The 12,420-nt window shown below is 41.4% G+C and overlaps 1 protein-coding gene across 2 annotated transcripts in view; it reads left to right on the top strand.

Annotated features, from left to right (window-relative positions):
* Positions 1 to 12,420, top strand: part of LOC147016268 (nipped-B-like protein A) — a 263,933-nt gene that overhangs the window by 42,026 nt on the left and 209,487 nt on the right. For both annotated transcript variants that reach the window (XM_085844842.1, XM_085844843.1), the window contains exons 11-16: positions 487 to 650; positions 4,387 to 4,467; positions 5,713 to 5,813; positions 7,107 to 7,227; positions 7,475 to 7,557; positions 9,603 to 9,735. In XM_085844842.1, the coding sequence (XP_085700968.1) occupies positions 487 to 650; positions 4,387 to 4,467; positions 5,713 to 5,813; positions 7,107 to 7,227; positions 7,475 to 7,557; positions 9,603 to 9,735 (683 nt within the window). The remainder of the gene's footprint in view (positions 1 to 486; positions 651 to 4,386; positions 4,468 to 5,712; positions 5,814 to 7,106; positions 7,228 to 7,474; positions 7,558 to 9,602; positions 9,736 to 12,420) is intronic.

Here is a 12,420-nt window from a genome sequence, read left to right as displayed (position 1 = left end):
ACACACATACACACATACATACACTTGCTCCATTATGTATCGATTGAGAGTCAATTGTATTGATTAACGGTGATGATCGTCCTACAACCAGAGAGCACTGACATTATGCATAAAACGACGTACATTGTTAAAGGTGCATTACTTGTTTCTATATTCAGTGATGCAGCTCTTTGGCATAACAACATTTAAAAAAAGAACCTCACCATTGTGAGCTGCCAATGTTCTCTTGTATGTCTGGAGCTGTTTGGTTCGACAGGTGATTTTTTTCTTTTCTCTGTCATTGACGATGAGACCTTTTGAAAGGCACCTTCCCATTGGTGATAATGGACATGTATCGGGGAGTTTGGCACAGGATCTTTGGGCGTCTCCCCATTGTAACCACCAGGAATATTTCTGAAATTTTAATGGTCACATGATATTTCCAAATACTCGTTCTTCCATGTCATATCTTTCAAATTTCAATATTTCATTGTTTGTGTCATACAGAATCCATGGGACCAGGCCCCAGCACAAGCCGCTCTCGGCGCTCTAGGCCTCAAGGTCCTCGCCCACGTGCTATGCTTCTTCTGTATCAGCGGCTCTGCCAGCTTGTTTCTCTGCTTGCTGAGCTCCTGCAACAACAGTTGCTTCCAGACACCACCATCTTGCAGGTGTTAACCACACTGAGGGGCATGTTTTATTGACTGTAAAAGTTGTAGTGTGTATTTGGCCACAGTAGTCAATTGTGGCCTCGGTGAGCAGTTGGGCATCTTTAAGCTATAGTTTGAATACAACGAAGGTGAGAGGCAGACAAGGCTATTTGGCCCATTGGTCCTGCCACACAATTATATGAGAAACAGCACCAATGATAACCGAATGCGGTGCACACAAAAGCTGGTTGTAGTTGGGAAGATCAATATAAAAAAACAAAAGATGCCTCAGGTCCTACGTTTTGACCAGTGAGTGGCATTCTTCATTTGGCATCATGCATCTCCTATCACTACTTTCTCAAACATCAACTCATCCTGGGAATTCTTTCAAAGAAACTTGCTCTCCCTCATGCACAGATTTATCCCCTCTCGTGTTCAGTTGTCTTACCCTTCCTCCCGCCCTTGGTTTACTGAAGCTTGTGGCGAGGCAGTTGTCCTGAAACAACTTGCCTTTGCCTCATGGAAAGCAAACCCAACTGAGGGCAATCTCAGTTCTTTCCACAAAGCTCGGAACAAGTGTGTAGCTACCCTCAGGAGAGCCAGAAAACAACATCTTTCTCATCTCAAGTCTGAACTCTCAAACCTCTCTCCCTCCTCAAAATCCTGGTGGCGTTTAATCAAATCTGTTTCTGGTGTATGTTCCCCCTCCATCCCCTCCCTTACCTCAAATGGCCGCACTGCTGATTCCACACGTGATAAAGCTGAATGTCTAAACTCGGTGTTTGCAGCTAAATCTTGTGTCCCAAACCCATCACTATCTCTACCCACTTTACCCAGTCGCACCCAACTGTCCCTGGACTCTGTATCCTTTTCTCCTGACAAGGTGGAGAGCTTGCTTTCAAACCTCGAGTCAGATTCTGCAACCGGTCCAGACGGCATCAGCCCACGTGTCCTCAAAGCCTGCTCTTCTGCTCTTGCTCACCCTCTCTCTGTTATATTCACCCTCTCATTTTCCCAAGGTCATCTGCCATCTGCTTGGAAATCTGCTAACATCACTGCCCTGCATAAAAAAAGGTGCAAAAACAGATCCCTGTAACTATAGACCAATCAGCCTTCTCCCAATCATCAGCAAGGTTATGGAATCCATCATCGCTTCAGACATGAAATCCTTCCTCTTCTCCAATGGCTTGATTTCCAATCATCAATTTGGTTTCAGACCAGGTCACTCTACCCTAGATATGCTGCTACTGCTCTCCCATCAATGGATGGAGGTCCTCAATGCCAGACAGGAAATCCGAGCCGTATCCCTGGACATATCACGTGCTTTTGACACAGTCTGGCACCCTGCCCTACTCACCAAACTCTCTTCCCATGGTATTCAAGGCCATCTCCACTCATGGCTCGCAGACTTCCTCTCCTGTCGCAGTCAACGTGTGGCCCTAAATGGAGTTCTTTCATCCCCTCTTCCTGTGCAGGCTGGAGTTCCTCAAGGTAGCGTTCTGGGCCCTGTTCTTTTTCTGGTTTTCATCAATGATCTCTCGGACTCTCTGGAAAATCCTCTATTTCTCTTTGCCGATGACTCTACCCTCTGCCGTACCATCTGTCATCCCTCAGACCGGCAAGCAGCAGCTTCTTCGCTCACTGCAGATCTGGATAAAATCACAAACTGGTCCAACACGTGGAACATGTCTTTCAATCCAGACAAATCTCACACTCTCACTATGTCTCTTCGAAAGGACCGTTTACAAAAACCCCCCATCCACTTTCTCAACAATCCTCTGGAAGAAGTCTTTTCTTTCAAGCTTCTGGGTCTCACTATCTGCCATGACCTTTCCTGGGAAAGTCACATTTCCAACCTTGCCTCAAAAGCCAGTCGCCGACTGGGAATCCTCTGTCGTGCAAAGTCCTTCCTCGGCCCTCTTGAGCTCCTGACCACTTACAAAGCTTTTGTCCGTAGCCTGATGGAGTACTGCTCTCCCCTCTGGGCTGGTGCTCCTGCCTCCCACCTTTCTCGACTTCACGCTGTCGAAACCAGGGCTTTTAAGATCATTGGCATCTCCCGCAATGAAGCTGAGTCTTTGGGCCTCTCACTCAATCACCGCAGGTTGGTCGGTGGTCTTTCTGTCTTCTACCGACTCCTCTCCAGCCTTGCCCCCCCTGCTCTCTCTGCGATTTGTCCCAACCACATTTCCACAGGGCGCTCAAGGTCTGCCAACAACCCCCTTCTGGTAAAACTACCAAAATCACGAATCACTGCTCATCTTCACTCTTTCATTCCTCTTTTTTCCCGCCTTTGGAATAAACTTCCTCACTCTATTCTTTCCCATTCTTCCCTCCAGGCTTTCAAAACAGCTGTTCACCACCACCTCTTATCTTCCCCCATCCAAATCCTCGATCTTTTCTACCCCCGATAATCCACCCAAGCCCACTTCCTTCAATTCTCCTGCTTTCCTTCCTGAAAGTCCCTTTAATGTCCATCTTCCCCTCGCCATGTTCCCCGTCCCATCCCCATCCCTCTCCCTTCCACAGTTCACCTGTGTCTGTTCCCCAATGTTTTGTCCCTTCCACTCCCGCCCCTCTTGTCTCATGCCTCCTTGCTGTGAGTTGTGTGTTAGCTCTCATACGAGCCTCGACCAAGGTATACAAAAAAAAAAAAAAAAAAAAAAAATGCGTCAATTTTAGCTATGCTCCCCAAGTGAGGATGAAACGATGTTCGTCTCAGAATCCATTTGTTGCTGTCATGTGCTGCCTCTCGCTCTCCCTGAGGAGGGCACTGTTTGACTCACTGACTTGTGTTGCGTTCTACAGATATTGCAACCAGACAGCAGCACTGACATCATCGGAGCAATGAAGTTCTGTGTTAGTCAGGCAGCCGGGCATCAATCTCAGAGTCTAACGGCACACCAATTGTAGGATTTTTGTGAAGAAGAGGAAGCTCAGTTGGTTAGGCACTTTCACCTTTTAAATTTGGAAAACAGCAGAGGAAATTATCTTGATATACACTTCCCACACTTATTCATGTCGAGGTTCCTGAGGGGTTTTGGTGATGTCTGATGTGGAAGACGCTAATGAACCTTCAGCCCACTTTCGTACAATTAGATATAAACAACGAGCCCTGATGTTGTGTCGCTTGGTGTAACAATGTCAGATTATGGAAGTATCATGAATTTTTTGTAACAATATGAAACAACTTTCAGTGCGGTAAGTTATCTTGATGATAATAATAACATTTACTGTTGAAATGAACAACAGAATGTGCAGAAAACGATTGTGCTGAACTCTCTGGAATTATAGGCCGAGCACACGGTTTGGCATATTTGTGCATGCTTGAAGCTACATTTATATACACACAAAGTCTTGTTCTCTGCAAGGAAAATTTATTTGTGTGAACGCTTTACTTGTATGGACATAAGTACGTCGTCGTGGGAACTCTTGTGCGATCCAGTTCCCTCACCGTCTCATTGCTCTGAGAAATATCGCCACTGGCTTGTCAATGTATTAGTATAGCCGCATGCATTAATGAATGATGAGTATCAATCAGCAACAGTCTGGCAATGAGTATAAATTGCTTTGATCTTTCACATCCAGCATTCTTGCGGATTGTCCTGGCAAGTGCAAGATGAAAATCTTCAGCAATTTGTCCATTCTTTCTGCAATATCTGTGATGATTTACATTTTGGCAGAGGCCGAAAAATGCAATGATGACAAATCTCGTGTCATATTTTATAGTGAGCAAATGACCAATGTTGTTCCACAGGTATCTTCGATGGGAATAACTCCGTTTTTCGTGGAAAATGTGAGCGAGTTGCAGCTGGCAGCTATCAAAATGGTCACCACGGTAACCTCTATTTTTCATCTATTCTTTCCTTACTATTGCTTCTGTCATTTTATTAGTTTCATTTCCTACGTCTTTGTGTTTTACTCATCCTCTCGATACTTTGGCATCATCGGATGGGGCTTAACACTATTGCCGAAGCACTGACACGTGATCGAGTATTTTTACCTTGCACACATGAAATGAAAAGTGGGGTTAAGCAATTGGTTCACTACTGACTCTCCTGTCTGCAAACGTCATTCATTGATTGAAGAACAACTGCATTTCAATTCAATGTTATATTTTGAACACGAAATGGAACATGAATCGGAAAACGAACCTGTAGTTTAGCAGAATTTTGGCTCTGAATTTGTCCCGCCAGGGCATGCCCAGAGAGGAGAAAGATCATTTTTCTCCTCTGTCTGCCTGTCTGGCTGTGAAACAAAATTTAAAATCCTTCCAAACAGCAAACTTACTGTTTTTAAGGACATCATAAAGGACACAAAGAATGGACACGAATAACTTATGTAATGTGTGAGATAGGGTGGTGTATAAGATGCTGCATCAACGGCGGTTAATGTAAAAAAAAAAAAAAAATTTCCACAAACTCTAAAATCTTCATTTTATTTCAATTGAATTATATGCTTAAATACTGTTGAACACAAATCACCTTTTATCACTTTCAAACCCCTTCGGTTTAAGCAGTACTTGGACAACATGTTATGGCATTTTACTTTATATCGACCAATCAAATTTACCCCTCGCAGACCCCACCCATGTCCTTTTTTCGCAAGACTCCATGGGGTAAGGTGTACTGTGAACTGTCCAGTTACTTTGGGTTTAATTTTACATAATTGCAATCCTATTTTGTGTTTTTATTTGATTATCTCCAAGATCTGATGTTATAGATTACAAGAAAGACTTTCTCGCTAGTTTGGTCCTGCGCAAGCGCATGTTAAAATTGGTTCACAATGGTCGAAGGCTCATGGAGGGGCTCGTGTATCTGCCGATGAGAATACTCGGAGATGTCAATGTAATTTTTCATCAATTGCAAAGTTATTAGGAGACACTGGACCGATCTATATTGTACATTATAATTTGAACCTGGGATTCGAACGTCATGAGCTTTGTGCTCATTTAAGATCAACAGCCGGTTTAACTGAGTAGTAATACCAATAACGCATCGATGGACTGTATTCTCTGTGTTTTGCACTAATTGCTTGATACGGTCATCCACACTCCTTACTCTGCTTTTCCGATTGGCTCCAGGTGTTTTCCCGATATGAAAAACACCGACAGCTCATCCTTGAAGACATATTTGCTTCTCTTGTTCGCCTGCCAACCTCAAAACGAAGTCTTCGAAACTACAGGTATATCCATGCTTTTCTTTTTTATCTTGCCAAAACGAAGTTTTTGCGATATGTTAGTCAGCTTGTATGTTTTTTTTTTTGTCTGTAATCACGTATAAAAAATTCTGCAGAGCACAGTTATCATTGGAAATTTTTGTAACTTCACATATCAGAGGCCTATAGAGATCCCTTTCAGCGCATAAAATTTTGAAGGTCAAGGTCAAAGGTCAAGGTCACTTTGTCGCAAATCAGGGGAGTCGACGAAACCCTTATTTTTTGAGTAATTTTGATCGGATCGTCTTCAAACTTCATGGGAATATAGTTCATGGTCTGGCGCTCAGCTGATTAATTTTTGGTGGCGATTGGCCTTGACCTTCATGGTTAGCGCCTTAGGTCAAACATATTTGACCCCAAGGTTAAATTTTCAAGTTTTAGGAACCATATCGTGTAGTACCTCAAATTGAACACCTCGATGAGTGCTTTCTAGATATGTCAAGCTTGAGACATTATGACATCATTTGGTGACATTATGAGGCAAACGCATATTTTTCATGGTTACTCTGTAGAACGATTCTCATCGGAATCTCTCGTAGGCAGATATTCCTCAAGGAGTCGCTCCTGGTGGATAGCAGCTCTGTTCACCTCAGTGTGACCTTAAAGAAGTCGCACGTGGTCACCTTTTGGCAAGATACTGACATTGGTTTATTATTATTTTTTTCTCATGTGAGAACTTTCAAAGTTTAACATGTGCATGGTCTGCAAAGGCTATCCTTCACAACTTGTTTATCTGCATATTATTTTAACCCTTGGTGGTGGTGTTTGGCTTTTGATGTCATGTGGAATGCTACCGTTTGCATTCCTTCACTTGTCTCTCTTTGTGGTGTTGTTCGTTCTCCTCTGAGTATAAAGCTTGATCATAATTTGTAATAATATTGCCATTACAAGTCATAATTTATGAGATGGTAGAATTTATTTGAAGTTTGGTTTAATTCTTCCTGACCTTCAGCTTGTTCTTGTGTGATGTTTAAGACTGAAAGCACGTCGCTTGAATACGTGAGAGAACATTTCTTTGAATGTCAATAACGATGCTGGTGGATCATGCTGTCCTGGGACCTGATGAATCCGGTCGTGTCCAGATATGTGGTTAACTTTTAATAAAAAACAACGAAAAGCCTCAGCTTCGGTACGAAGCTCTCTTCCTGTTGGATAAAAGTGCGTGGACCATTTTGCCACACACTGGGATGCACCCGCTCTGTCCGAAGGAGCTCCCATCTCCGATTATACAGCCTTTTGTGCTATTGTGTTTCGCTGCAGATTATCTGGATTGGACAGCGATGGCTACCACGTTCATATCCAAATGGTGAGCGCGCTTGTGCTGCAGCTGATCCAGTGCGTGGTTCGTTTGCCTTTGTCCGATGGGAATGGTGACGCTAAGGTGGGACACTTTGATTAAATTCAGGCTTCGTCACGGAAGATCGGCGTTTCCGTGTTTATATTCCATAATGAGTCTTACCGTATATTTGTTTCATTGTGGATTTTCTTGATTTTTATTTGTGTTCCACTGGACAGGAATAAGGTAAGCATGTGTAAAATTTAACATTTCAGAAACCAAATAATGTTTTTATTTTTAACTGTTCTTTGATAAGTGTCAGATAACACTCTCATATTCTTTTGTTTAACAGATCGACGCCGGTGTGTTTATTACCAACTCGTACGAGATGGCTATGCGGACGGCCCAGAATTTTCTTTCTGTCTTCCTTAAAAAGTAATAGCGTTATGCTTTTGTTTCTGCATATCATTGTCTGCCTACTTTCCCTTTTCTTCGCTTAACTTTAAATTATCTTTCTCGTTTTCATCACTTGTATGTCCATAAGTAGAGCCAGTAATTTTCCATTTCAAAAAAGTGCCTTTTCCATAAGCAAAAAGCTTAAATTTAGTTTCAAAAAATGTATTCCATTTTGTGGTATTCGTGGTGGGGGGGGGGGGTGTATTCGCTTGTGCACTTTCATTGGAATTTCTTTTTTCCTCGGTCTCTGCAGCGGACATCCTTCACAGCACCCCTGGGGATGTATATTTTGCCATCAATGTGACACAGAAAATGTAGGGTTAAATCCAATGCAATGAAAATAAAATTTTAAACAGCAAGTGGGAAAATGTGGAAACCGGATCCATGGAACGTGACACTTTATATGAATCTCGATTGCATTGTCCATTTAAGCTCACTTACGAAAGAAGTACACGGATGTGGCAGTACGCACATTCACATAAACACACAAGGAGAATAATTTTTTTTTTTGTCTTTGAAACTTATTTTAACAATTTCCTTTCTCATTGTTAAATAAACAGTTTCTCCAAAGTTGTACGCATGCGCTTGTGAAGACTTCCATTTTGTTTTCGCCATCGTTTGTATTGTCACCGAATTTTCACCAGTGGGATGACTTTCAAATCGAATTTCACTTTGACTGGGCTCTCCACGGATTGTTAAAGGGTTTTATTCAGTACTTCGTGTGAATAATCGAGATAGAGATTCACATGGACGGTCGTCCAAAGCAGCTGTGACCGACGTGGACGGAGCATTGGCTGTGCTTGTGTTCCGGATGTAGATGGCGTCATGGAGAATTGTATCGACACTGAAATTCTGTGGATAATTGTGGTGGAGACGGCTTACCTTGTGCATTGAATTGCGTTTTTTTTATCCCCCGCCGCGTGGCGGAAGGGGGATATTGTTGTCACCCAGGGCGTCCGGCTGTCCGTCCGTCCGTCCGTCCGTCCGGGCGTCAACATTTTTAGCTGTGAGTGCGATAGCTCATAAACTGTTCACCATATCGATTTGAAATTCGGGTCACACATGTACCACCTGAAAAGGAAGAACCCTATTGATTTTGGGCGTGGTCGGATCCAAGATGGCCGACTGGGGCGGCGTCAACATTTATAGCTGTGAGTGCGATAATTCATAAACTGTTCGCCATATCGATTTGAAATTTGGGTCGCATATGTACCACCTGAAAAGGAAGAACCCTATTGATTTTGGGCGTGGCCGGATCCAAGATGGCCGACTGGGGCGGCCATCTTGAGAAAAATGTTTTTTCGCCATATCGATTTGAAATTTGAGTCACACATGTACCACCTGAAAAGGAAGAACCGTATTGATTTTGGGCATGGCCGGATCCAAGATGGCCGACTGGGGCGGCCATCTTGATAAAAAAGTTTTTTGTAATAAATGGAAAACCGCTTATCTGATTTCAATTATTTTTGGTTGCTACGTTCCTCACCCCTGGGGAACTTTTTCGAGATGATGCCCAAATGGTGTCTTGTTTCCAATTCACCTCCCTCATTATCTGGAATATGTATGACCTTTTTCATTCAATGGTGGGGGATTCCCCATCTCTGGTGGTATATTTTTTTTGTCTTATCATCTTACTACCTTTCGTAATTGTACTGTGGGCATCATGTATGTGGAGAATTGTACACACAGAAGCAGGCAATATCGTGAATATTTCATTTGTAATTCAGCCTAAACATGAGCTCTTTCTGTAATTTACCTCATTCCATTTTTTTTCGTCGTGTCAGATTCAATTTTGCATTTCAAGTCACCAATCCGTGAATTCCACCCGTTTTCCACGATTGTGAAAATCACTGGCTCTACACGAGCCACACATCTCACCTTGTCTTTTGCCATCTATTACCACATCTTTTATTTTGTTTGTGTGGTTTTAAACTTTGTCTTGTCTTTTGTAATTTGAGAACCAGATTCACGTCCGTTCTGTTCTTTTATACCGAGGCTTGTACACGTGCTTGTGGTGAGTGTAGATGCGGGAGCAGGCAAGGAGAGGAGGACTACCGTCCACTCTTTGAAAACTTTGTACATGACCTGCTCTCCACTGTTAACCGTCCAGAATGGCCGGCCTCTGAACTGCTGCTCTCGCTGTTGGGACGATTGCTGGTAAAACCAACTCTTTTTAAAATTATTATTTTTTTGTTAACGTCTCCTCCGCCAAAGTCACCGGAGGCATTATATTTTCTGGTTGTTTGTTCTGCTCTCTGTCCGTCCATCCGTCCATGATAGGTTTCCATTTTTGTACTTAGAAAATGGTAACAGATGCAGATAACTTAAGAATGGCTGAAGGGATCCAAGTCAAACTTGGTACAAGTATGTGTAATGATGCAAAGATGAACACATTAGATGTTGGCATTATAAGGTTAAATGTTTGGTCATGTTTGGTAAAAATTCTGTTGCAGTGCTTGCTAATTGTGAACCAGTGATTGGACTTTAACCAGACTTGATACAAGGATGTATAATGATGTCAAGATGAACTGATTAGATTTTGGGGTCAATAGGTCAAAGATCAGAGGACAAAGGTCAGAGTTCATGCCAGGTAAATTGTGATACTTGAGAATAGCTGAAGGGGATTTAAATAAAACTTGGTACATGTATTATAATGATGTAATAAAGTGGTGGAGGCATTTCGGTTGACGTCATCACATTGAAGAATGCCGTTCTAGTGTTTCCTGCATTCTGTTTGTGGGATTACTCATCATGATAGTTTCAAAAGCAAAGGGCTTATCTTATTTGAAACAGCAAAGGGCTTACCTTAGCCTAACAACCTTTCCTGACTGCTTTATGCAGCTTCTTCAGCTGGAAGAGCATGGAAGGAGTCTTTATATTACATATATTTATATATATATATATATATATATATATATATATATATAAATGATATTATATATATAAATGATATTATATATATATAAATGATATTATATATATATATATATCATATTATATATATATATAAATGATATTATATATATATATATATATATATATATATATATATATATATATATATATATACACGTGTATATGCATATATACATGTGTATATGCATATATACACGTGTATATGCATATATACACGTGTATATGCATACATACATACATACGTATATATATATATATATATATATATATATATATATATATATATATATATATATATACATATATATATATATATATATATATATATATATATATATATATAAAAGGATGTGTGTGTGTGTGTGTGTGTGTCAACTCCATAACTCCAAAACTATATAACCTTGCAGCCTGAAACTTTGCATGCATAGTAAAAATACTCCAAGGATGTGCAAGAGTGAAAATTGGGTGTTTGGGTTAATTAAAACACCCCTTTTGAAGATAATTAACGGCCTTATTTAATTCTATCCTTCATCAGGTGATCCTGGGCCACCTCACTGTTTGGGGTCTTAATCCGTATCCTAGGTAACCTCGCTGGGGTCTGAAGCCACCATGTTTTTTGGCCTGCTCAACCTCACTTTAACTTGGGACAGGCTGTAATGATTTCTTAACGATAAAGTTTATTTTTCCCTTTCCCCACGCATTATCGAATGCTTGTTCATCATCGCCACAAATCGCTGTATACATCGCTTTTGTAAGAACGAAAAGTTTTCATATTAGGAGCTTGGTGCGATTTCATGCATTATATGAGACGATTTTCCACGATCTACTCTCACGGACTAATTAAAGTGCATCATCCAAATATTATTTCGCTTTTTAAGATCGGATATCGTCCATACCAAATAAGTGTCTCAATCTGTTGTGAACTTTGATATTTTAAAGAAATAACGAGTCTTATAACTAAGCCGATATTCATATTTAAGTAAGCTCGGCTATGTTCCCTCCTTCATACATACACAAGAAAATGTGGAATTTCCAAAGCATAAAACTTATCTTTTTCAAATGTTTGGAGAATTATATTGAGTGAACAAATTTACCAGCTTCATTGAACTAACTATATGATTCAACGAATTCACTGCAAGACCTCAAGCCCTGTCTCCCAGAGGGACTGCCTATCCATAGCATCTGCCAGATCTGTGACAATATTTTCGGATGTTTCATGATGTGCTCTACAGATAATCAAAGCAAATCTGGTGAAAAACGGACGTTTAAAAAAAAATTTATCACATATGTGCGGACCGCGAACGATGTACCACGTGACATGTGCACAGACGAACAGGCAAAATGGCGGATTTTCTGCAAGGTTTATTTCACAGGCAATTGAACTTTGCGATGTCTCCAGGGTTATTCTGCATTAAGCTACAATTCTTTTGTGGATGAAGTCATTTTATGTCATTAATTCATTTTATTTAATAAACTGCTGTGTGCACGGTGAAGCCGGGCTTTAAAGTTAAAGAGTTCCTTTATGGTATGCAGTGACACCCTGGCCAAACGTTCCTTATCAACCATTTCATTGGAGTGCTTGTATGAGTGCTTAAGCCACTTGCTGACTCTCTCTATGTGTGTAACACACACACACATACACACACACACACACACACACACACACACACACACACACACACACACACACACACACACACACACACACACACACACACACACACACATATGCAGCCTGGTGTTGGCTTAGTGGTTCGGGTAACTGGCTTGGGATCCTCAGGTGCTGAGTTTGAGCCCCGTTGGCCACTGAATTAATAACAGGGTTTCAACTCAGCCTGTCATCCTTCTGACGTCGGCAAAATGAGTACCAGTGTACTGGTCCCGGTGTATGCCCCGGTTAGAATAGGTGTACCATATCCCTGTGTC

The sequence above is a fragment of the Eptatretus burgeri genome, chromosome 11 (assembly GCF_056783735.1).
Source record: "Eptatretus burgeri isolate ZD-2024b chromosome 11, Ebu_testis_v1, whole genome shotgun sequence".
Lineage (NCBI taxonomy): Eukaryota > Metazoa > Chordata > Myxini > Myxiniformes > Myxinidae > Eptatretus > Eptatretus burgeri.
Note: the sequence above shows the minus strand (reverse complement) of the source record. Positions and strands in the feature narration are given on the sequence as shown.